This window comes from Aristolochia californica, unplaced genomic scaffold (assembly GCF_029961685.1).
Source record: "Aristolochia californica isolate CCGP_79_NKW_82.1479 unplaced genomic scaffold, dmAriCali1.0.hap1 SCAF_1, whole genome shotgun sequence".
Classification (NCBI taxonomy): domain Eukaryota; kingdom Viridiplantae; phylum Streptophyta; class Magnoliopsida; order Piperales; family Aristolochiaceae; genus Aristolochia; species Aristolochia californica.
Genome location: NW_027181770.1, coordinates 59008448 through 59034552, shown reverse-complemented (window position 1 = coordinate 59034552; position 26105 = coordinate 59008448). Strand labels below are relative to the sequence as shown.

Here is a 26105-nt window from a genome sequence, read left to right as displayed (position 1 = left end):
GTAAGTGAAAGTAGATTTGGAGGTAAACCTTTGGATTTCACTTTCAATTTCCTTTTAATGCTCATTAGTAATTTTAGGTAAGCGAGAGTAAATTCGACTTCATTTTCATTTCCCATTCCGTGCATGACCTAAATGAGTATCTTAAATTTCACTCACCATGTGAGTAAACTTGTGTCAAATGGCATTCAATTGGAGTTGAACAATTATAGTGGTTGCCTAAATGAGTATCTTAAATTTCACTCACCATGTGAGTAAACTTGTGTCAAATGGCATTCAATTGGAGTTGAACAATTATAGTGGTTGCCTAAATGAGTATCTTAAATTTCACTCACCATGTGAGTAAACTTGCGCGACATGGCATTCAATTGGAGTTGAACAATTATAGTGGTTGCCTAAATGAGTATCTTAAACTTCACTCACCATGAGAGTAAATTTATGCCACATGGCATTCAATTGGAGCTGAACAATTATAGTGGTAGAGCGGGTTTGCCACATGGCATAATTGTCGATACTAATTGATAAATATTATAAAAAATTAAATAAAAGTATATATTTAATTGCTTTTAAAATTAATAAGAATAAAAATATTGAAAGAGAAAAATAATTTTTTTAGTAACAATAATTAATAAGTAGACTAAATAAAAAGATATAAAGGTATAAAGATTAAAAATTAAATAAACTAATCAAAATAATTTAAAATAAAGATAAAGAAATAAAGAAACTAAGCGGGAGAGAGCAAAGAAGCGACAAAGTTCAGGCAGATAAAGTACAAAGTGTAGACCATCTACGACGAGTCGCTTTCGTTTTGGAAAAAATAAATGCGCGTTCGGCCGAACCGATTCAACATTCTCCACGAGGGTTTGATAAAAAAGGGCTGGACTGAATTAATGGCTTCCGGATCCTTCACTGCAAATTGAACGTCCAGTCTCGTGGGTAATCACGACTGACGAGTGTTGACGCGGGTTGCTTGCAGCAGATAAGGTAGGAATAATCCTTCTTTTTCAATTTTCTACGTCGACGACAGATGCTTTCAGGAGAACCGAAAGAGGAGATGGCGGTGGGAAATTTCGGGAAACACAGGGTGGTGCGTTTGGAAAGAGAATAAAAGGACTTCCCCACATTAAAGAAACAGAGAAAGGGCAGACGACGGTGACGCACGAGGATTGGAATTTGGAAATGTTTGGAGTCAGGAGGGGAGTTTTGAGTTGGTGGATTCGCACCTACTCTACTCTACTCTGGGTGATGATCTGACCGACTGGTTCTTTTTAAGCCATTTTTTGCACGTGGTTGGAGAAGAGGAGTTTGGTTTTGTTTCTGCAAGGACGATGAGTGCTTGCCGACGGCCCGGGAGATCGTTTTCACGAGATCAGAGAAAGAAAAAACTGTATTAAAATAAAAAAAAAAAAAAATTCTAGAAGTCACGTGGAGTTGTGCTCCGGGTTTTCTAGATGGAGTGTCAATTGACTCGGCCCAGGTAAAAATTCGGGTTGGTTTTTACATTTTTTAAAGTTAATTTCAGATTATTTGGAGACCTTTAATCAAATGCGCTCCCTCTCACATATAGGTTCACCAGGCAGATAAGGTGACTCACGCACACATTTTCCCGTGGCAGGCTTGCGAGGCACCGAAAGACGTCTTCGTCAGTTATAACTGATGAGCCGTCGACGTCGTACGACCATATGAGTTAAACGTAGATGTCTCTAAACCCGACTTTATTGCCCAATTCAAACTTCCGCGTTGCACTTCAATGTACGAATGGCCGACAGTTTTCGGTGGAATCACAACCTTCGCAGAGAAAAGGCTCACTCAACGTGTCAAAACCTCGGTGCCTGTTACGTGGATTGAATTAAAATTAAATTATTTACATTTACAACGAAAGCTAGTCAAATTTGAGTATAATCTCTTTTCCTTTATTAAACATTACATCTGAGACCACCAAAACCTTTTTCACATGAAAGCACCATATATGGGGTGTGTGACAAAACCATCTTCCTGGACTTTTCGCATAAAAGCACACGAGGGTGAGAAACTTACAAATACTTGTGAAATATTATAAGCAACATATATGTTAACTAATTATTTACAAATAATGTAAATGATTAATATGTAATAGATGAGGTGTAAGTTACATGATTAGAAATAGACACGGAAAGGAAAATTGGAAAAAAAACTTTAAAAAATAAATATGATAAAATTGTGAAAATAACCTATATAAATATGAAAATATATGAATAATATATAAAAATATTCAAATATTAAATTACGAGATGTGATGACACAAGTGATGACCTACATGGATGCATCCACGGAGGACTAATCCATTAGATGCAAACTTTCCCCGAGAGACAACGTTCAAACCATGTCGATATCCAACGTATCTCTCAATACAGTCCAGCCTGTCGGAAAAGAACCCCGCTTGCTCCCATATTTTCCAGCACGCCTCTTCTTTTATCTCTCCCTCATTACTTTAGTCATCTCCCAAACCGCGTGATTATCGAGGTTCTCCGCATACTTTTCTGACCGTCCATCTCCACCACGTGTCCGCGATCTTCTCCCTACCGACGTAGTTCCCGGGCACTTGCCTTGTGTCCACCCCGAACAGTTTACACACGCCATTGACGGGCTTTTTACACAATATACGCAAGTCGCATAACGACGACGGGGACTCGTGGCGGGTCCCGCTGGCTCGAAGGCATTAGAGCACGTGACTTAAGGGCAGATTCGACGGGAGTGGCCGTATTCGTCTCGACCGGCTGTAGACTCTGTTTTTGCGCACGTTTTCCGTAACGTGCGACTGGACTTTGTTCGCGTGGACACAATCCCGAAATATCGTCGACGTCTTATCGCCCCCAAACTGACGTCTTATTCATTTACCGTAATACCCTCACGAGGCCTTTTACGTACCCTTTGATGCTGCGTGCGGATAATAAACGAGGTCGATGAAATCCTGAAGCTTGTGAACTGGTATAAAGATTTATATTATTTTTTTCGAAGATTAGCTTTAAAAATAGGGAACCAACTTTGCTTCCCGTAGATTTGAGCTGTAGATATTTTCATTCCGATTCCGTAAAGATTATTTTAAAGTTCATTTCGTAGGGGTGACAAAAGGAAAAAACCGTGAAAGACGTGCAGTTTGAGGAGGAGTAGCTGTTTGGTCGTCCCCGCTTTTTTGCTGTAGCTATCGGTCTTTTTCTCGTGTTCTCCCCACTTAAAGCCTGCCTCTGCTTCTTATTTTAAATCTCCATAATTTCTTCTCAGACGCAGAACTCACGCTCTCTCCTTCTCTCTCTCGTGTCGAAAGGGGTAAAGGAGAAGAAACCGAAGACAATCAAGGAAGAAGAATAGGAAGATAGGAGAAGGAAACATGGCGAGAGCTGCAATGGTTGAGCTCGATTTCTTCGGGATGGAGAAGCAGCAGAACGCTGCCAAGTCCTTCGAGAAGCCGCTTGGTCGGAATGTCAGAGGTAGGGGGTGGTTGTTAGCTCTGCGGTTTATCTCCGTTGAACGTTGTTGTGATGTTTGGCGTGATTAAAGTTTTTTTTTTTTCTTTTATTTTGAGCAGTGATTCAGAACGCTCTGGCGCGGATCGATCCGCAAGTGCTGAGGACGGTTTTCGCTAATGAGAGTTTGGACAGAAAATTCGGAGAAAGTAACTGTTATTCGCCGAAAAGTGATGGATTTTTTGCTCCCGCGACAAGATATCCTGCTGCCGGTATGCAGCCGGCATCGGTGAACATGATGTTGCCGTCGTCGGTTTCCCTTCCCCACCGGTAAGGAACTGATTGGTTTCTTCTTTTGGTTTTCTGTTGTTTTTTCTTCCCAGATTGTTGTGTATTCACGCTTTTTGCCGTGTAATATAATTTGACAGGCCTCTTACTGAAACTCCATCTGCAATGGCGCGACCTGTAGCTGAAAACCTCAACGGAACTGCCCCACTGACGATCTTCTACAACGGAACCGTTGCCGTCTTCGATGTCTTGCCTCATATGGTATGGAGTAATTCTCCTTCCATCTATGGAGAAAAAAATCAATTCACCTATTTTTTCAAATATGAGTCTTAGATATAAGATTAATCCCCTTTTGAACTGACATTTTCAGGCCGATAGGATTATGAAGCTTGCTGAGACGGGACCCGCCGAAGGTCATCACCTGCTCGAAGATCTCAACCGTGGAGGTACAGACTCGTGACTCTTTCTTCAATGCTTTCCAGAAACTTTTTCGAAACGGAATATTTTCTTCAAAAATTAATTCTCATTAATATTAATTGTCTCTCTGGACTGTGCAGGCCTGCCGATGCCGATTGCCAGAAAGCATTCGCTGCAGAGGTTCTTGGAAAAACGCAAAGAGAGGTACTGCCGGCGATCCTTACCTTCCCTGCGCATTAGATGATGCCTTTTCTTTCCAAGTTTTCAATAAATTATTCGGATACAAGCCTAGAACTTTGAAGCACGTTTATCTGGAAATTAATTTAATTAATATTTCAAACAAAGAAGCAATCCGCCGGACTTTTTTACTTAAAGAATCATTTTGGGAAAGTAATTGGGTACTTCAAAAACCCCCTTCTTCTTCCAAACAAATGTCTAGACTGCACGTTCTTTTGCCAGTCCCCCGCTCAGACTTTTGACTCTGTTAGAGTTACGAAGAAGATTCGGTTGTTTCTCTGTTTTCTGCTTTAAAAAAATGTAGTAGTTGATCCAGGTCTTGCATTTTTTTTTTCAGGAAGTAAATGCCTTCCTTCTTAAACTGGACATGGTTGTGGGGGTCTCTTCCAATTTCCAAGCAACTTCCAAATTTTTTAAAGTCCCTGCTCTGCTCATTAATTTTCTAGGTGGGATTTGCAGCTCTTGCCATCTCTTTTGACTAAGCATCCCATCCATCTTCTCCAACCATTAATCTTCGTTATCATGGATTACCAAACCCAATTCTTTAAATCAGAATCAAATGTGTTTCCCAAATCTGGTTCCCCTTTGTTTTTTACCGCAACAAAAAAAAAAAAAAAAAAAAACTGGAGTAGCGGTGGTTGGCACCTCATTTGTCTTTTCCGGTTCAATTTTGCCATGAGAGGCCAAATTGGTCCGTCTTTTTTGAAAGTCCGTTCGCCAGATGTTTGAATGATTTACTCAATAATGACGAACTGTTTGTGAACGTTGTTGCAGGTTGACTTCCTTTTCGCCATACGCAAGCGCGTCTACCCACGCGGACAATAAGTCGGTGGACTCGGTCGGATCACAGGCACATTAGAGGGGATGCTGCTGCCGAAATCCGAACTCCTCCCGCCCAACCCGTATTTTTTTGTTACTACCCATTTGACTAGATCGTTAGTCAATCCAGGCCAGATTTATATTTAAATCCAGCAAAAGAAAAAGCAACCAAAATCAGTGTTTTTGTTGTTTATAGTTGATTACATACATATAAGTTGCTTATTTGGTGTATACACCCTCAGTGGGGATTGATTGAAATTTAAAACTTAGAAATCAGAAAGCATATTTGTTATTTTAATGGGAGAGATATGTTCTTTTTTCATGTTCAAGAACCTGTTAATCTAATCTTATTTTTCTGTTAAAGAAATTCCTTTGCGTGGTTTACTTGTTTGTCAAATACAACAACCGGAGAGAATGAATCTCTGACTTCAACTCTCTAATTGAGAGATTAATTCACGTGGGATTTGAAATTTGTTGGGAAGACCAGCTGTGGAAAAAGCCACCTCGAGAACCCAACGGGAAGCTTCGCAGAACCTGCAGGAACTCCCATGGCGGCACGGGTCTTTCGAGTTTCGACCAATTTGCCATCGAGACTTTAAATTTTTAATCGAATTTCCCTTATAGAAAGTGAAAGGCTCCTAGAATCGTCGCCCGTGTTGCTAGTAAATACATTAAATATGCTTCAGGTATTATAGAACATTATTTGAATTCGCCGAGACCGAGGGATATTTTTCATGGGTCGGCTTGACTGAAATGGATATAGATAATTATTAGTTACCTAATCAATAAACGAAATGGATATAGATAATCAATTTTCACACCTAAATACTCATTTACTAATGTTTTATATAATACATAACCAGCGAAAGTCAGGGGACGATATATTAATTTTTAATATTATGAATATATTTATTAGTTTATAATTTCTATATAAATCTTTTGAGATATTGAAGCTTTATTTTAATTTTAAATACTTTTAGTTATTTATAATTTTGATATTATTATATTTATTTTTTCTAAGATAGTATATTAAATTATCTACTTCTCTATTCATCCATCTATCCAAAGATAAATGGAAAAAAAATCAAAAACGAAATAAGCTTTTAAATGTACCATGTATGGGCATTGTAATATCCGTTACTAGTTTACTCCTTATCGGCTATTGCAATCTTATTTATAGGGGCATCGAACAGAGCCAGATGGCAAGTAGCTCTAGTTTGGTTTAGTTCTAGCTCGGTTTGGTTTGAAATAACTCGATCTCGAATCAAATTCAAGATCAAGTTTCAGACTCATTTAAGTAAACCAGCCAAACTCGAATGAGGAGCTCGCGAATCGGCTCATTTACTTGAACCCAACATATAATAATTTTTAGCAATCAATATAGGACCTGGCTCGAGACTTGAGACTTGAGAGCTAAGGAGGAAAGGCGTACGCTGAAACCTCTTCAATCAGGACCGAAGGAGGAAAGGCAAACACCAAATTCGTCGCCTCCCACCCTTCCACCCCTAAACCCTAATTTCTCGGCATTAATTGTGTATGTACCATTTTCGATAGTTTTGTGCCATTTATGTGTCATGTTCAACGAATTCCCATCTCTTTCATTGCTCGCTTCTTCTGCCCTTTGAGAGCTATATCTGCTCTTATTCACCTCTTTAACTGTTTTTGTGTTAGATGATAGTCTCCTGGTCGATATTCCATTGGATCTTGCTTCCCTTCCCTCAATTTGTGCTGACAGTTCCTTCCATCTTTGTTGGTGAAGTTTTTTTTTTGTTTTCTTTATCTTCTTTTAGTTAAACTTAAGTATTATTTGATTAACAAATAAATAATAATTATTAAATTTATGACATTTATTAGTGTTAGTTGTTTTGTTGTTTCTTTTTAAGGCATAATTAGTAATTATTAACTAGTAGTTAGTACTTAAGATGTTAATTATTTAATACACATTTTGATTCTTTTGATGTTGTTTGATAATGGTGGACCAAGAGAACATTATTAGTAATTAAGTTAGTACTTCATTATTTAATATCAATCAAGTGGGTAATTTAATAAATTATAAAAATATTAAATGAGTTATTAGTTTATTATTTATTAAGTTATAAATTATTTAAAAAAAATTGAGACAACCAACTTTTGTTATCTATAAAAATACATCCAATTTTATTAGGTAATCAAAATCGGTTAAAATTGTCGGACTCAACAGTTGGAAGCACGAGGTTCCAATATACGAAGGTTCGTGATCAGCTCGAGTTCTTTCGCTCTCTCCCTCTGACGGTACTTTCAGAAACTCCAAATACTCCTCACTTGTTCTTGATTCTTTCTCAGCAAAAAGGAATTTCATAGACGAAAAGACCCCGTCCAATCTGAAAATCGTCTTTCTGGCATATCCCCGATCTCTGCACTTTTCTTTAGGATCCGATCGAATGATTGCATGTGCGGTCAAGTAGAGATCGAGCGACATGATTAACATTCCTTATCTCACTGCCTTGACGACGCTCTTCAGCTACGGCCTCCTCTTTGCGTTTGGTCAGCTCAGAGATCTGTTCAGGAAGTTCCTCGAGTGCTTCAGTTCGAACAAACTCCAGGTACAGTTTCGGTTTGATCCGTCGAGCTGAAAATTGTCTGTTTACTTTTTTTTTTTTTTTGGTGAAATCTTTGTAGTTTGTTTTGACAGGGCTATGCGCCGATCTGTTTGGGGCTCGAGGACTTTTATACGCGGCGGTTGTATCTACGGATTCAGGTGAGTTTAGATTTTGGTTTTTTTCGTCCAAAAAGAATTTTTATTTAAAATTTTTATTCATTAGATTTAGGATTTGTCATCCGTCTTTCAGACGACTTCTTTTGATTGATAGATGTGATCCGTGAAAAAAGTAGTTGATAATGAAATGGTGACTTGGTAATTGTCGAGAGAATGAAAGCGCCTTTCTAAAGGAGGGTACAGTGAGGAAATTTGTTAGATTTGTAAAAATATGTTTTCTATCGAATTGCTAAATGTACGGCACCGTGTACAACTCTAGTGCACCTGTGAATTAATGAGTTGTAAATCTGCGGAATCAGTATAAATTTGACTTATTGCGGTTGGTGAATTTAGATTAATTAGCCGTGCCACAGTTGAATTCGTCTGATGAATTTGATTATGGTTTTGATGGAAACTTTTTTTTGGAAAGATGGTTGTCATGAAATTTTATTTTTATTTTTATTTTTTTGAAGAGTAATTATCACGAATAAATTTGATACCACGAACAAAAATAGAGTTTCAGAAACGGGAAAAATACTTAGAATTGGATATGCCAAGGCTCCCTTCCACTTTGCTCATAGTGTCTTTTTGTTTTTGTTTTTTATTTTTAAGAAAGGCACAATTTTATTAAAGCCGAGGCCCGATCCCACTTTGCAGTTTGCCCATAGTGTCTGGATCTTTATCACCGAGCATCTTTAGCTTGTGTTTGTTTTTCCGTGAAGACTACTGCAGCTGAAATAGTGATTTATTTGATTTATCAGTGCACTTACTTGTAGAGTTACTTGGACCTTAGTGTACTGGTCAGTTTGGGGGACTGGCAGAATGGGTGAAATTTATGAAGATAGAAAAAGGCCAACTAGCAATAGAGGAAAATGGAGGTAGTCCACGTATGTAGCTGATACCCAAATTAGTTGAGAAAGGCTTCTGATTATGATGATTATCGTCCATTTTCTTTCTTCTCTATCATGATCTTTGTTTTGGCTGCATCTTCTAGTTCAGTCTATGGCTGAAAGGTTATGCTAATGAAATAATACTTTTTTCATCCAAACTGCTCTTAGGTTTCAAAATTTCTAGTTCAAGATTTATTCCATTGGATTTCATGGCGTTTTTTACATTTTCTTGTAAGGACCCACCTGAAGAACCACTCAAAGACACTTATCTTACTGTTCAAAGTTGGCTATTCATGTGTAGGCTATGGTATGATCCATAGCCTTTGGTTGTATATTATTGAAACTGTGGCTAATGAAAATTAGGATTTGTCTATTTTCTCTATTTCCCAACAGGACTGCTTTGGTCGGCCGATAGCTAGTGCACCTGATGCATGGATTGATGTGGTGGAATGCTATTCGAATGACAATAACAAGACTCTGAAGTTGGTTTCTTTAATTAAAATCGTCTACCTATAAAATCTCCCATTGTTCTTGACATTATCTGTCATATGGATGTAGTTGTGACATCTTCTCATGTTTCCAACCAATGGAATTTGGTGCAGGCGAACGACAAAGACAACCAGATGCCTTAACTTAGGATCTTACAACTATCTTGGATTTGCAGCTGCAGATGAGTATTGCACTCCTCGCGTGATTCAATCCTTGAATAAATTTTCACCAAGTACTTGCAGTACTCGAGTAGATGGAGGTATGTTTTGGTGACCAAAGCTGTATTTCTTGTCTTTAGCCATTCATCTAGTGTTTTGATGACATCAGGCACCACTGCATTGCATGAGGAATTGGAAGAGTTGGTCGCAAAATTTGTTGGGAAGCCAGCTGCAGTGGTCTTTGGTATGGGTTATGTGACAAACTCTGCCATCATACCTGTACTGATTGGGAAGGTAAATCAAAATTGGTTTTCTACATATTTAATTATTGTGCAAGGTTGTAATTTTGTGCATAGAAGTCACCTGTTAGAAGTTTTAGGGAAGTTGGACCTTATGTTTATTCAAATTCACTCCTTGTTCTATCCATCTGTGCATACTGTAATTGGAACTTTAAACTGATACCCATTAACAAGTTTACATTACTTAACTTTGTCTTATCATTATTATCCACAGGGAGGTTTGATTGTTAGTGATTCTTTGAACCATAATTCAATTGTGAATGGTGCTCGAGGATCTGGAGCGACAGTTAGGGTCTTCCAACATAACAGTGAGTTTTTGACTTTTGATACTTTATACTTGCTGCTTTGGCAAAATTAATGCGTCATATGCATCTCTGTTCTTTGTTGCCAGCTCCATCTCACTTGGAGGAAGTGCTGAGAGAACAGATTGCTGATGGTCAGCCTCGAACACATAGACCTTGGAAGAAGATTATTGTTGTTGTTGAAGGGATCTACAGCATGGAAGGGGAACTATGCAAACTTCGTGAGATTATTGCTGTTTGCAAAAAATATAAGGTCGTGTTAGTTCAACACAATTATTCTTTGTTCTCATACTTGCCGTACTTTTTCTTTATGAACATCTGCCAGGATATTATTCCATATGAAATGCTGCACTTGTGTGAGCTATATATATTTTCTATATTCGGGTCTATTAATGCCTCATTTTTTTTTTCTAGTCTATGGGCTAAAAAATTATGACATAATTCTGGTAAGTTCCAAAAGACCAAGTAGATTAAGAATAGAAGTTCAAAGATTTCCAAATGTTAAATAGCTAAAAGGAAAAGAGAATTCAAAACTGGTTACCTTGCATCTGATTTGGTTATTAGCTGAAAAATTGTCACTATTGCTTTATTCACCATTGCTTGTTGTCTTCAGAACTTTTGGTCAGTTGCAGTGTGAATATGATACACAAAAAAGTATTTGCACCTGTTGAATGCTACTGCTTTTAGTTTATAGAAAGCGGGAAGACTGGAGCTGGAAAATATGTCTGTCATGTACATATTCAGACAATCACCTATTTGGTATGATGCTAGATTAGAATTGTGAGACATTTTTCTGAAGACTGAATCATGTCTCTTGAAATTCACCCTTGTGATATGAAATGAGAATTGCAAAATTTTTAGAGCTCATTTTGTGTTTTTTCCTTGGAAATAGGCATACACATATTTAGATGAGGCACACAGCATTGGAGCAGTTGGAAAAACTGGTAGAGGTGTTTGTGAGCTCCTTGGAGTAGATCCTTCTGATCTAGATATCATGATGGGAACTTTTACTAAATCATTTGGTTCTTGTGGAGGCTACATTGCCGGATCCAAGGTTTGATTATCATTTCAAATCTTTTTTTCTTGTCTGAACTGGTCCTTACTAGTGGAAAACTGTCCCTCTGTACTATCTTTTATTGAAAGTGAAGAATGTAATTATTGGTACCAGTTGAGGAAGCCACTTAACTTGCAGCAATTTTTGATCACTGAAGCCCGTATTAAAGCTTGGAAGCACCAAAAGAAACATAGAGATCCACAAGATTTATGGTTTTTTTCTCATGGGAAAAGTAAGGAATTTGATTATATGCAGATTCGTTAAGTTAGGACAAGATCATCCATGTTTTGGACTCTTATCCATGGGCTTCTGGGACAACCTGAAGCTCCTACTTTTTGTGGGAGTTTACAACATAAATACTGCCAATAAGAAGATAAATCCTAGAAAAATCAAAGTTAGAGTGAAGCACTGAAAATTTGACTTGAAACTTAATTGTCTTTCAGGAACTTATAAAGTACTTGAAGTATGCCTGTCCTGCTCATCTTTATGCAACATCAATATCACCACCAGCTGTGCAACAAGTTATATCTGCAATAAAAGTCATTCTTGGAGAGGATGGTTCTAATAGAGGTGCAGAAGATGTTCCTCTCACTTTTCTTTTTAATTATTTCTTGAATTGAATGAACTTGAAAAAATTGTTGAGTCATATTTGGTCATGACTAGCTAAATTTACTTCCAAGCTAAATTTAGTTCCATACAGGGGCTCAGAAACTTGCACGAATCCGTGAGAATAGTAATTTTTTCCGCTCTGAGCTACAGAAGATGGGATTTGAGGTTCTTGGTGATAATGACTCACCTGTTATGCCAATAATGCTTTACAATCCCTCAAAAATTCCTGCATTTTCTCGTGAATGTCTGAGCCAAAATGTAAGTATGCATGTGTTCTGCCACCAATAATCTGATTACTTTATACCAAATCATTTTAGACACACATTATACAGTGGAACACACTATGCAATAATTGTTCTGCAATTCTCTGATTTGAGGACATGTAACCTTCAACTTCTACAAAAATGTTCTCTTAGATTAGAACAGGACGTGTCTTATCTTAGCTATCCCTGGTTCTGGTTCCAGATTCAAGTACCTTGTTGGGATCTAAATCCTGGAACAGAGCAGACATGGACCCAGATCTTTTGATTTTTTTGAAAAACAATAATCTAATCTCAGCTATCCCTGGACCGGTTTCCAGATTCAAACCTGATTTGGATCTAAATCCTGGAACAGAGCAGACTTGGACCCAGATATTTTAAGTTTCAAACAAAATTTTAATCTAAAGAGGGTAGATTTTGTTACTAAGATTTGTTGACATGCTGGAGATAATGTCGTATTTTTGTTTCTTTTTAACAATCCCTACCTTAAATGTCCATTGGTTCTTCGAGTGTCAAACCCCAGTTTGACCCATAGATATGTCAGCCAACAGATGTAGAATACAATTTAACGTGTTCAGAAATCACATCTTAGTCGTGATTGTCTTAATACTATGATGTATTTTCTTTAGGTTCGATGTTAGAGAATTAGGATTTTCTGTAGTTTTCAGGATGTCTCTGTAGTTTGTTGCTCAACGAAATCATTACTTTTCATATTTCAGTGTTTATTTGAAAGATACGTCATCTCTCATGGTTCTGTTTTTGACAGACATTACATTAAAGAGTAAAGAGATGCAGCAGCTATAGCCACTTTATGGTTTACTGACAGTGAAAGTTGCCCATCTTGTTCAGGTTGCAGTTGTGGTAGTTGCATTCCCTGCAACTCCTCTGCTGTTGGCCAGGGCCAGGATCTGCATATCTGCTTCTCACACCAAGGAAGATTTGATGAAGGGGTTAGAGGTGATTTCCAATAATGTTCTTAACCTGCAAAACTCCCGGTTTCCGCAAGCCAAAAGTTTTTCTTTTTTTATAATGAACTAATTTGATGGTCTAAGCTTCAATGTAAATTTGGTAGGTTATCAGCAAAGTTGGCGACCTAGTTGGTATAAAGTACTTCCCCGCCGAGCCCGAGCAACAGCAAATAGAAGGCAGAGAGAAACCGGCATAGGAGATTCTTTGGTCACAAAGTTTTGAGGCAATTTCAAACGAGGGAAATGGTAAAACCCCGCATGCATTGTATTCTGACCGAAATTTTTGAGTAGCCATCTTTCTTTTATACATTTTGATTTGTTATATGTACAGTTATATCAATTGGCTGTGGTCATACCGTCATGGAGTGCTAGTTTTCAGAATATTAAATTGCTACAATAGAAGTATATACTTGACTAGTTACAACTTACAAGAGAAAGAACTGTGGGTCTGTCTACTCATAGATACTCTAATGAAACCTAATATCAAGGTAACTATATTGTTTGATGGCGATGAACCTTTTTAGGATCCTAACCATTTGGGGAGGTTAATTAGAAAATTGATCTATCATAAACTATCATATATTAAGTATTATGAGGAGAGCTTTGGAACAAATTTTGAATAACTTAAAAAAGAAATCTCCTAAATGTGGGTCATTGTATTAGTCCAATACTTATACTCGTATAAGATGCTTGAGAAATGCTGATTGTGTAAGACTCCAAAATGACTTGAATTCTATATTTGGGCATTGCACTTTGTTATAAAAAAAATAGTTAATTAACATAAGGCATTGAGCTTAACTTGATCAATAAAGTTTGTTGGAAGCATAAACATTTAGGATTTTTATATACACCAACTCAAAGGGAGTGTTAGACAATATGATATATAAAGTATTACGTAGTAGTCAATTATGTGAAAATAATTAAGTTTTATAAAAATTATTGATATGAATCATTGCTTAATTGCATAATATATAATAAAAATACTAGTTAATAACAAAAATATATAAATTTTGAAAATAATAATTCATAGAAATCAATAATTTTTATTGTTAGTCTTATACTTTTAAGTTTTGGGGGTTTAACATCTAATATATTGGAGCGAGCCGAGCGGCTAAGAAGGGACATCAATTTTCATCCCCGTGCAGCCCGTGCGAAACCACTTTTAGGGTTTTGGCATCGAACACCTTACCTCCATCTGCCTCTTTATTTATAGCAGGTCGCAGATGAGATGCTCCGTCCGCCGAGAGCGTGGCCTACCTTCAGGTCTATTCCTTTCGCCAGTTCTCTTCCTAGCGATATCTTTTAATCTATTTGCGTTCTTAATTTCATGACTGAGTCTTGTATACTCCGGTTTTCCGATCTTGCTTGTTTTCTTGGAAGAAAAGTTTAATGTGAGCAAATGATGAGGACGATAAATATCATGGCTGACCTCTCCATGATGCTTATAAATTCGAGCTTTTTAAAACTGATGCTCATACTGTTCTTTCCACATTTCCTGATCTTTATTCTATTTTCCCTTCCAACTCCTCTTACATGTTTTTTTTTTTTTTTACACTGTTATTGATTTGTTTCGTTTCGACGCATTTTCGTGTTACGACTTCTCTACTGCAGTATTCTTTTTTCTTCGTAGATCTCTGCAAAGATTTCTAATTGTTTCCTTTCTTTTTTTTTTATTTGTTAAGAACATACTTTTTATGTAAGGTTTTTTTAGAAATGAATTGGTGCTGAAATCAAGCAAAAGAGTAAAAGTGTTACTAGTTTGAAACTTGCAAATGTGTTTTTTAGATTGTTTGCGGATGAAAAGGGTCGGCATTTGTCTGTATATTTGTAGTGGTCTTAATCTCCCTCTCTATGCTCACTTCTTCCCAGTGAGTAATCACTGTTTCCTTCTGGTCTAGGGCAAAATTTTGTTGAGCCCCGATCTTAGATCTCGGAACTTTTTTTTTTTAATGAATTGTTCGGGCTGATCTTCGCTAGGGTTGCTTTTGACTGAGTTTTTATTATTTTTCTCATTTTATATTTAGTGTTTTTTGGTGCATTTTTTGTAGAGATGTATTATCCTATTAGTGTATTCTGTAGTGCTGGGCAGTTTTTTCTATGAAATTTACTTTTAAATGGCTCATTTTTCTAGTATCGGAATAAAATGTCATTAAGAAAAATGCTTAATTCCATAAAATGTAATATTTAGAGAAAATGCGCTTATGAATGTGTTATAAAAGTATTAAAACACGTGGAAAAAAAAAAGTTTTATAAAAATTCCCTTAGGAAAGAAATATGATATTAATTATATCACATAGAAAGTGTAGGTTATTTGGATCATGGAAGGATCATCACTGAGCTTTATGTGCATTATTGGATTCAACATTGATCTGCTTATTAAAATCTAAATTTAATCAGCAATTAGAAACTTGTTATTTTAATGGATCTTGTTTTGGCTTTTCCAACATGTCAATGCACTTTTTTTCAAATAAATTAGCTGCTTAATTTATATAAATGTGCTAATTAGATTTAACATTTTGGTGAGTTTAAGTTCATGATTTTAGTAATTGGCTCGAGTTATACATGAAAAATTATTCTTTTAAGTTAGAAAATTACGTACAAGGGTGACTGCATACGAAAAAGTGATAATATAATCCTTATGGATATCCAGCAGGAAAGAGTTGTTTATTGATTTTAAATGGAATTTCCTGTTGATATGGTAAGCAAGAAAAATAGGGATTTATCAATTGAGTTTTTTTAGATTGTCGACATTGATCAACAACATATGATTGAAGAAATTTGACCACACCAATTGTCAAAGTCAAAACTTTTGATAATTAAAACATAAAGATTTTGTTAAACAGTTATTTAATTATCAAAATCTGAGTTTTGGTCCAAATCATATCAATTATTGAAACAGAATTGTTTTGCAAACGGGCACGATTTTAAGTTCAACAAGGATAGTTACAAGATTTAAAACTTGTAGGGTCTGATCTTTAGTTTATTCCTCTTATTTGATCTTCATGCACAAACTGAGTCCAAAGATTGTGACAAAATAACAACTAAAATAATTGTTTGATGTAGTTTTTATTGCATAAATCCAGTAGGACTTTAGGTTCACCTCAAGTTTGAGGTATTTAGAGGGATAGTAGAGTTGCAACATAATGTCTGTTTGTTGCAAGTTTTGCTATGGTTTCAAGAGAATTTTGATAGAGTTGCGATAAGATTTATATTTGTTGCAGAGTTCTAGTAGATTTATCCAACACTTTTTCCCCTAAAAAAACTTTCCAACCTAAAAAACGTCTCCCTTCCATATGATACCTAATGTTAATGATATGCCACCACCTTTGATTAGTGGCACTCTTTTGTAATAATATATATCACCTCCTTTGCTTGACGTACTTTAATTTGATTTTTAACCTTGTATAGTCTACTTCATCTAACCATTAATTGAGCTATGATCTCAATAATGGATCTAAAATTTAACCAAAACTCTTATTTTGGCAATGGACTGATTGTCTGACAAAATCTCTGTGTTTTGATATTCAGATTCCTTCAATCTTAGTCCTTAATCAATGTCAACGATCTGTATCATGAATCAGCGTCCAAATTGTTCAACAAATAAAATTTTATACTTTACAAATGTCTCCTTCCAGACTACGTTATTTGAGTAGATGGACAATTCTCTCTCTCTCTCCATTTGCCAAGTTATGTTACGGTCGGGCCTGACACTCGATAGTGCTTCTTTAACGTTCAATAGCCTGAGAAGGTGTCCATCGAGTTACCAATTTAGTGTCTTGCATAGATTTTGTGGGCCCAAATTGTGCCCACTTCGATCAAGATAAGTATGACCTTTCTTAATATAGCCGCCCGATGTGTAAATGATCAATCTGACCAAAAACAAGAGTGGGCCCTCTTTGGCTTACTCGTGGCCCCATCACTTTAATGACTTGGTGTTTGCATCCTCGATGGGTATCTTAGATCAATTACTATACGTGTCCCCCATTGGTAAGTGCATTTGGATCACTGTAGGGCCATTATCATTGCAGGTAGCTAGGAAGAATCCACTTGAGAATAGAAACACTGCAAGGCACGTGAATGGTAACGGGGGCCAACCGTTTGATCTTCGTCTAACGTGACGTGCAAATCCTTGACATTTAACAACTCGAGCGTAGGGGCCACAAGAGCTGACATCTCATACCAAGGGACCCACGAGACAAGAGAGTTCCCGATGTAAAAGTGTTTTTAACTTCTTCAGAAGCGAATACGATGTGGAGAACAAACAATATTGAATATTGGCTTTTACCTCAACCTAATCTTATTTCTTCATCCTCCTGCCCATATTTCTTTCCCTGCAGAGCAGTGCCTTGCGTATTTACTGGAGAGGTCTTGGCTTCTGGTCCAAACTAAAACATTCTGAGAATACAAATTTTCTGAAAAATATTATTTCTCATTAAGATTTAAAGACGGAGGGTAGACAGTGTCAAAGACAACACGAGCAAAAGTGTGCCGAATCTCTTGCATCCCACCCTCAGCTAATGACTCATAATTAATTTTACTGCCCCTTTTTGGTACAAACCCCTTCTCAGGGCCGTTTCGTTTCACACAGTCAAAGATCTTGCAGACCTTCAAATATAATGTCAATGGGATAAATACCTACAACAACCAAAAACAATGTCAGATTTGGAAAGCATTATGACCAAATTAACAAATATTGCTGTTTATGACGACCTCAAGCTTGGAACAGGATTTATACAACTACTTCATACAAACTACAGAAATCCAAAAAAAAAAAAAAAACAACAACAATTGCAAAAAAGAAGAGGTTATTGTTCATAGTTTTTAGGAAAACTGAACACTAAACAACTTTCAGACATCTGACAATCATTTTAATATGATAATTACAAACTTTTTGCAACAATATTCAGATTTGGAAGAGTTTTTTACTTTTTCAATTAAGAACATAAACTTAGAGGTCAATAATGGCTTCTCAAATATTTCTTATTTCCCAAAAATAATGACCACAAAGCTTAAACTACATGAACCAAATTCTATTTTTCAATTTGTCATCATGAATTTATTGTGCTACGCACTGCAATAACTATTAAGGACCAAGGAGTATACCCTATTGAAAAGCAAACAGGTAATGTAGGAGTTCACAGTGCACTTGGTCTCATGAAACTAGAGTGAGATTGCAGGTTGACATTTGCTCTAACCCAGTCTACCGCAAAAAACCATCAACCAGGACAGTTCTTTGTAGTTTTCAACCTAAACCTAACTACAAAGTGAAAATCCCATTCAGGTCAAAGAAAAAAGGTTAGGCATGGCACTTCAATCCAAATCCTGAAAACAATGGGTTGCTTCCATGTTTCAGTAAATCCAAACCATGATGTACCCATCCCAGATCTAAATCCGTTGTCGCCTCTAGATAGACAAAAGGAACTTACCAAATCAGAATATGGAGCCTGAGGATATTTTGCCATTGCCTCTGAGACAAATGTCTCATTAGTCATCATACTCAATGAAGCCTTGACTGATGAAGCAAGATCCAACACTTCATCCATCAATTCTGAATCTGACATTTCTTTGGGTTCTGATAGCTCAGGAAAGCTATTATCGTGGAGTTTTGTTATCCTCCTTGCTATGCTTATAGCTTCAGACAAGTCTCCCCCATTATGCACAGCAAGAGTGAAAGTAGCAACCACCAGAGGATCTTGATATTCTTCAGCCAACGCATAGTGAAAAGCCAATACCCCAACCCTATACATCATAATTAGTTGAGAGAATTGAATGGATTTCACCCTTCAAATTAAGGGAGTTAAAGCATCAAGGAAAATAATCACTGTCATGGAAAGATGCTCCAGTATGTGCAAAATGTTAATTTTAAATACCATAACTGGACAAAGCCTCAAATAATGAAATATCCTTACCATAAGCTACTATGGCATGGTCTATCAGGTGCAAGAAGCCTGTCCAAGTTTGTGAACATTGCCTGAACAGACAGCTAATGAATTAGTTTCCAAATAAATTTGCCCAACTGATATTATCAGACATAGGTAGACACAATCAAACCAGTTCTTTTCTCTCCTTTCCTTTTAGATAACATTTTATTCCATTCATAATAATAGAAAGAGAAAACAAAAAGTGAGATACAGTTAACATCATCTAAAGGTATTGGTATTATTGTTCAAGAATATAAGATAGCTTTCATGCCACAGCCTTGTGACTAGGGTGATAATTCTGTTCATTTGATAGAGATTTGAAGGAAATTACCAACATTCAATTTACAATATCATACAGGTAGAAATCACCATGTTCAAATTTGATTGTATGTTCTGAACCTTTCAGCACATCATGGGTGTGATCAAGAATCCCAACTCTGCTGTAACCATTAAAACCACGATAAACAGGTGGGTGGCCTTTGATCAGACCCATTTAGAGGGCCAAGAGGTCAGCGGAAGGAGCAACTATTCTTTTTTTTTTTTTTTTTTAACAACGAAGGCCTTCTGTTAAAAGACTCCATTCATTGGTTAATCCAATTATTATTATTATTATTCTTTTTCAGGCAAAAAGAATTAATGAATCTGATACCTTGCACACATCAGGCAGTCAGTTGTTAATGTAACAAAAGTCACAATGAAATATCCAGAAAAAGAGAAATAAAATAAAGAGAAAGCAGGTACTTCCACAATCAATAATCATAAATTAAATATAGGATGATCAAATATGAATAAATAATTAAAAAATATGAATAAAGGATGTATTTTTAATGCTAAACTAATACCGACTATATGTGGGTATGTTATGATGTTAAATATCTAGATACATCTTAAATATATACCAGTATTCTTGCATATCACATGTAAGATATGCACTAGCTCTCGCTCGAAAGAATTCACCAATATTTTTAGAAAGGCATTTCAAAAACATATCAAAGAATGCATGAAGAAAAGAAACCTGCAAAGGAACTATAAAGCAGCAGAAGTGTTCAAGAGTCATACATACCAGGAGCATATTTGATCTTTTATCACGCCTTTGAAAGCCTTGTGCAACAAAATATGCTGCCTGTTGTCTAACAACATTGCGTTATCCAAGGAAAATGAAGAAATTGGATCAACAAGCTCCAAACTATATAAAGGCAACTAGGCACATACCTGAATGGGTAGAAGAACCTCCAAGAGACCAAATCTCCAAAGTAACCTCAAAGAAGGTTCTGCAGAACCATATGCCATCATGTAATTCAGTTCCATAAGTAGCCTTCCCTGCAAGTAAATGCATATAATGCATAAACTTCTTTTTTCAGATTTAAGCCAATAAATAGAACACAAATCCACTATAGAAAATGTTAAGCACTAAAGTAAGCTCATATGACATAAGCACCTTATCGAGTTTTAACACAGAGCTCGCAAAGTCCTTTAAGGAATGAGCAGTGTCTTTGGCAAAATGGAAGTCTAAACGAGCTGCAATTCTGATTGCACGAAGAATCCGAGCTGCAACAAGCAACTAATGGGGGTTAGATGCTGACTTTATATATGGAAGTGATCATTACTTAATCAGGTAATCAACTTACCACAGTCCTCTTGGAAAGAAGTACGTGCTGCAATTACAGTTCTAACCTATAAGCAAGAAAAACAGATAATGAAAATACAGACAAAATGCATACATGAATTCTATAAAAATGAAAATGTTTCAAGATACATGCACACTTTGGCCTTTTTTATATCTTCCATGCCTCCCATGTAATCGTATACAAGCTTTGCATAGGGGTCAAGCATCAATCTACAAAATAAAAAAAAATAAAAAAAGTTAACAAAAGGAAACAAGAAAACCACAAAAAAAATATCTTTTTCTCTTTTTAAAAGGTGATCATACACTAAGGACTATCTCCATCTTTACATAAATATTCTTTCTTAAGACAACTAAGTTTTCAAATTTATAAAGGTTAGATAAGAACCCATTAATAGTGAAATCTCGTTTCAAACAGTTCCGCCAGCGGATGTAGTCATTCTCATTGCAGCCTGGAGGCTTTCTTAGAATATGAGTCAGGTCTTTGCCGTATTTTCTTACAGATGTGCTAAAACTCGAAACCTACTCCAATGACAAAACCAATAGTTAACTTTGGCGATACAAGTTCTTTCTATTCAAAAAGCACCTAACTTATAACTTCTATACAGATTATAGCATAATAAAGATCCATGGCTTCTTCTTGTAAAAACATGACAATTTTCTGGTTTCATCATGCTGGCAGAACTCAAACATTAAATGGAGTGTCTATAAAATATAGATGACGTCAAAGCATATGTGACTTGGGAAAAAAACAAACCTCTATAATGGTGTCATTGACATGCACATGGCAGATGGGAAATCGCTTTCCAACAATTTCACATCGTGAAAAGATTCTCATTACCTGAAAATTACAATACCCAAAAGTTACTTTGATGTCCAGACAATGAAGTTGATCCAGATGAATAAGAAAAAGGCCAATCATTTTGATAGGTTGATCAACAAAAACATGGAAATAGAACACCAATCAGTACATAATTCTAAGGAAGGACTCTGCATTCTAATAGTTATTAGTTAGTCTTTCTCTATTCCATGCAATCCTTCCTTTTTTTCCAGGCAACAGGACACCATCTCAGTACAATAATTATTGATAATTAGAATATGAGAGAGACAAGGTGCTTTTGAAGCATATTACAAAATATTATAGATCAGAATATGATCCTCAACTAAATCCAGAAGACAACCATCAACTTCTGTATTTACTTTCTTTTTCTTTTGAGAGAATGACAGGTCTTTGCTAAGCCTTTGAACATGTCAGCATGCCAAGTTGGTACTGGCTCTCTTTTGAGACCCGCTAACTCACATTTTTCCAGAAATCCTACTTTACAAGAAAGTCACTGTTGACTGAAATCATTTGATCACAGTAGGACAACTAGTTTTCCTTCCATATCAATCACACCAGTCAGATTCTACAAGGGTCTTATGAACCTTCGATTTAACATGCACCAACATCAAGATGCTATGCTGATATGAAATTGCAATAAATAGGAATGACTTGTCAACTCATTCATAGTCCTTCAGTTGCATCTAAGAGAAGAACTTGTAGTTGAAGCAAATAATGTTTCATGTAAATGCTCCAGAGGTTTCCAGAAGTTTGGACAAGATTTAATCTCCAGAGAAGTTAACGCCACCAAATTACAGAAATTAAGTTGACAGAGAAGGCTTAAATATGGGTAAAGTAACCTCTGTCTTCTCAATTCTAGGGAAATTCACGTTTTTCAAGTTCCAACAGAAGAACTTGAATTATCAGGTGTTGTTTTGTAACTAGCAGAGTAGCTAGCACAAGAGAAAAGTCAACCAAGAAATTATTCTTAGCAAAAAGAAAGAGAAAAACAGTGCTGCAACAACCAAAATGAAAATTTGAATTGTTCTTGAACAGTTACAAAAGTTCTAATATATCTCCCAATTAGATTCTGAATCTATCAAGCCCTTGCCAAAATAGGCTACATCACCTTGTTAGAATTTTCCTAGAACTTGACCTCCTAATTACAATTGAATTGAGACTGAATTAAAAACCACTTACTGGAAAAAAAAAAATCCAGCAATTAACAAAGATAGAAACTATCAACAATGAACGCATTATGGCTTTCCTAAATTGACTACTAGTAAAGGAAACCACTAACCAAACATTTTGCTAAATAAAACTCTCCTAATTAGGACTTGTTAACAAACTAGGAAAGTAGTAACAGTAGAAAATGCTTATTGTCCATATATAGAAATTACCAAAGAAGAGTACTTTTCTACACTGGTACTTTTCCAGAAATAGAAACAGCAGTATTTCAGTCTTCTACTTCTTCTTTTATGTGGCTTTAATTGTTTTGGATGACTCTCTTCTTCCACAATTGAGCCATGTACTACAAAGAAGTCCACCACCCTTTTGCGAAGACAAAATCAAACTCCTATGCACATATTCTTGTTGATAATCAGATTCATGCTTTAGTGGTTTTTCTTTTTTATTAGAAAAAAAACACACAGTATACCATCTTTAGGTCTCTGAGTGAAGTCAAAAGATCAGTTTCTTTCATTTCAAGTCAAAAGGAAAATGAAAAAAACATACTTATACTCCTTCCTACTTTATGTTGGTCTTTGATACCATAATGTGCTTCTTGTTCATTTATTTTTCTTTCCCTCTACTTTTCTCCATGTTCTTTCCTCTGTTGCTCATCTTATTAAGAATTGTCTCCGTGTCAAGGCATGATCCAGCCTTAAAATAGCAAAAACAGTTAATGCACTTAGAAATAAAGCAAACCTCTTTCAGCTCGGCTGTAGTTATAATATCAAAATCCTTCGGTGTTTTCTTGAGAATAAGATCACGCACACAACCCCCAACAAGATATACCTCATATCCTGCAATTTTGAAAAAAGAAGAAGAGAGGAAACAAATTAAAAGAAAAAGAGTCAACCATAATGAATCGTTATTAAGGAATCATCGAGCATACATCTATCTACGTATTATCATTACACCGTTGATTTCATGGACAGACAACTTATGTTAGCTGAAACATTGTTCATGAGAGCATTAAAGAAGCACAACATGGAAAAGGCAGAACAAGGTAATGACAAGAAAAATGGCAATGTCGTCTGAGAAAGGAGCCCGATAGTCAGGACTAACCATGGATTTGATACCCCTGAATATATAAACCAATACTACCAATTGTTCAACTGTCAAGACAATTGACTTTGCAAAAAATTTCTTCAGGTGGTCTATCCCCGGTACAGAGCATGATTTGAATTAGAAAGACACCAACTGTAAACAGCTATCCTGAGCAAAAAGCACTATATAGGACAGGCCAAACATGTATAGTTCCCTCTTAATAAAGGAAGCAACCTACATTAGACCTTCCTAACCAGTTTGTGTGAGGTTAAATAAATATATAAGAAGGGAACAATTATCAACAATCTACAATCTTCCTGCCCTGTAAAGCTTAGTAAGACTTACGTGATGGAAAATAATGCATATTGTACATGTCTAGCATTAAAAGGACACACCTTTTTTCTTAAGCCCATTTAGCACTATTCTAGTAGCCTTTTCTATCATTGATGTCGTAATGCCCAGTTCTTTGGAACTCAACTTCTTCCATTGCGGTACGCCAAATTCCTCCGCCGGTACTGCAAATAAACGATTCTATTAACTCAGCAATTTAATAGCATGTTGGTACGCATATCAAAGTCCAAAGCTCTTAGTTCATTCAAAATCAAATTGTTTCGCTCAAAACGAGCATTGAACGCTTCCGGTAAAAAATAATAATAATAATAATTTAATTACCAACGGACCTATTCGGCGAGAAGTAACGGAGCGCTTTGGTTCTTCTTTAAGAGTGTGAGGCTCCACAACTGTCTCGACAGCAGCAGTTGAACTTCGTCGAATCTGCACAACAATGAACCACAATTCTAAATAAAAAAGAAAAAAAGGAAAAAATTTCGCCAACATATGAAGGTAAAAACCAACACGGAGAAAAGAACTTCACCATTTACAGATGCTAAAAACAAACAGAAAGAGAATGATAAGTGTTTTCTAAAGAGTACCTTCCTAACGCAGTACACAAGTGGGGGACGAAAAGATGTGTTTTTGCCGACCAACCCCAGACCAGACATTGCCATTTTCGCGTGGTCGGATTCAACATGTCACAGTAAATCCTAATCTCAGCTGAAACTTGGGGGGTCGAAGAAGAAGAAGGGAGATTTGGCAGCACCGCCGCCGCGCGTGTGCATTGCTCGCGCTTCAGCGTTCGAAATCAGAGATGTTGTGATAATAAATTAATAGTGAAGAAAAATATCAAACTTCACCTCCAGGGTTCACAGAGCCAAATCGATGCATCCCTCCGTTTCATGATTGTGCAACTCGCCGGGTCGACCCGAGTTGGGAAGTGATAACTCGGCTAGGAACTAGGAAGTGGCTTCTGCCGAACCATAAGGGTGATTGACCCGCCGAGTCTCAACTCTGGATCACTGTATCACACAACAAGACAAATTCATTTGGTTTGGCCTCACTTATCCAAGTTTTCTACTAAGAAAATATTATTTTAAATTATTTAATTTTCAATTTATAAAATAGGCTAATTTAGAGATTTTATATTAAATGATGCTAAATCTATAATTTATATATTAAAGATATTATATTGGGAATTTTACCAAAATACCGATTTAAAAAAACTTATTTATGAAAATACCGACGATTCCAACTTATTTGCAAAACTATCGAACTTTGACCGGTCCACTGTACATGTGGACATTCAAAGGCGACATGTAAGCTTTGACTGTTTACGTGTCGACACCTCATCGGTGCAGTATGGTGTTGAACACATGGACTACCACATTAGTATAGTTGAGACGTATTATGCCATGTCATTACTTGATAAAAATTTGAATAAATTTTTAAAAAATTAAATACACTTTTTATTACCTTATATTTAAAATAATAAATTATTATAAAAATTAATAAACAATTAAAAAATGAACTCTTACTTATTTAACACCATTTAATATCAATTAAAATATTTATTAATTAAAAAAATCGTTACACTTTTTATTTCTTCATATTTTAAAAAATAAAATAAAATAAGTAAATTAATTATATTTAAAATATTTATAAATTAAAAAAATTACAAAAAAGTTATTTTAGAGTTTAAAAATACAATTTATTTGTATACTTTTTATCACCTTATTTAAAAAATAATAATATTTACAAATTTTAAATATTTATAAATAGAAAAAATCTTACTCTTTAGTATTACCCATATATTATAGATTTAAAATATTTAAAATTTTTATAAAATATATAAAAAAGTTATTTTATGGTTTAAAAATACAATTTCTTTGTATACTTTTTATCACCTTATCTACAAAATAATAATATTTAAATTTTTTAAATCTTTATAAATAAAAATAATCTAACTCTTACCCATTTACTATGGATTTAAAATATTTATAAATAATTTTTTTTTACTTTTAAGTCTTACCCATATATTATCCATATAAAATATTTATAAATAAAAAAAATTACTCTTAAGTCTTACTCATATATTATCCATTTAAAATATTTATAAATTAAAAAAATATAGAAAAAAGTTATTTTAGTGTTTAAAAATATAATTTATTT

At 35.6% G+C, this 26105-nt stretch overlaps 3 protein-coding genes and 1 non-coding gene across 6 annotated transcripts; 3 read left to right on the top strand and 1 right to left on the bottom strand.

Moving 5' to 3' along the window:
• The first annotated feature begins 3259 nt into the window (after nucleotides 1-3259).
• LOC137963697 (protein TIFY 9-like) lies at nucleotides 3260-5499 on the top strand. 2 transcript variants are annotated; one of them, XM_068810869.1, is made up of 6 exons: nucleotides 3260-3464; nucleotides 3563-3770; nucleotides 3869-3989; nucleotides 4099-4174; nucleotides 4286-4349; nucleotides 5157-5499. In XM_068810869.1, exons 1-6 carry the CDS (start codon nucleotides 3365-3367, stop codon nucleotides 5239-5241), a joined length of 654 nt encoding a protein of 217 aa, XP_068666970.1. In that variant the 5' UTR covers nucleotides 3260-3364; the 3' UTR covers nucleotides 5242-5499. The 2 variants fall into 2 exon arrangements, with proteins under 2 accessions (XP_068666970.1, XP_068666976.1); XM_068810875.1 differs by lacking the exon at nucleotides 5157-5499 and adding an exon at nucleotides 4720-5095.
• A 1890-nt stretch (nucleotides 5500-7389) lies between these two features.
• Nucleotides 7390-13360, top strand: LOC137963683 (long chain base biosynthesis protein 2d-like). Of its 2 annotated transcripts, XM_068810857.1 has the most exons (13): nucleotides 7390-7472; nucleotides 7611-7783; nucleotides 7873-7938; nucleotides 9219-9307; nucleotides 9428-9573; nucleotides 9642-9766; nucleotides 9986-10079; nucleotides 10163-10326; nucleotides 10966-11127; nucleotides 11571-11697; nucleotides 11828-11994; nucleotides 12846-12953; nucleotides 13069-13360. In XM_068810857.1, the coding sequence occupies exons 2-13, from the start codon at nucleotides 7658-7660 to the stop codon at nucleotides 13159-13161; spliced, it is 1467 nt and encodes a 488-aa protein (XP_068666958.1). In that variant the 5' UTR covers nucleotides 7390-7472; nucleotides 7611-7657; the 3' UTR covers nucleotides 13162-13360. The 2 variants fall into 2 exon arrangements, with proteins under 2 accessions (XP_068666958.1, XP_068666948.1); XM_068810847.1 differs by having other exon boundaries at nucleotides 7414-7783.
• Nucleotides 13361-14357: 997 nt separating this feature from the next.
• Nucleotides 14358-14439, top strand: LOC137965099 (small nucleolar RNA SNORD36). The gene has a single exon (XR_011116007.1). It is a non-coding gene; the product is annotated as a small nucleolar RNA SNORD36 (small nucleolar RNA).
• A 2815-nt stretch (nucleotides 14440-17254) lies between these two features.
• Nucleotides 17255-24710, bottom strand: LOC137963672 (uncharacterized). Its single transcript, XM_068810836.1, has 14 exons — nucleotides 24533-24710; nucleotides 24281-24374; nucleotides 23996-24115; nucleotides 23256-23353; nucleotides 21267-21350; nucleotides 20898-21031; nucleotides 20650-20722; nucleotides 20514-20559; nucleotides 20324-20433; nucleotides 20098-20205; nucleotides 19949-20008; nucleotides 18874-18935; nucleotides 18391-18703; nucleotides 17255-17599 (listed from the first exon to the last, which is right to left on the bottom strand). Exons 1-14 carry the CDS (start codon nucleotides 24605-24607, stop codon nucleotides 17387-17389), a joined length of 1590 nt encoding a protein of 529 aa, XP_068666937.1. The 5' UTR covers nucleotides 24608-24710; the 3' UTR covers nucleotides 17255-17386.
• Nucleotides 24711-26105: the final 1395 nt, after the last annotated feature.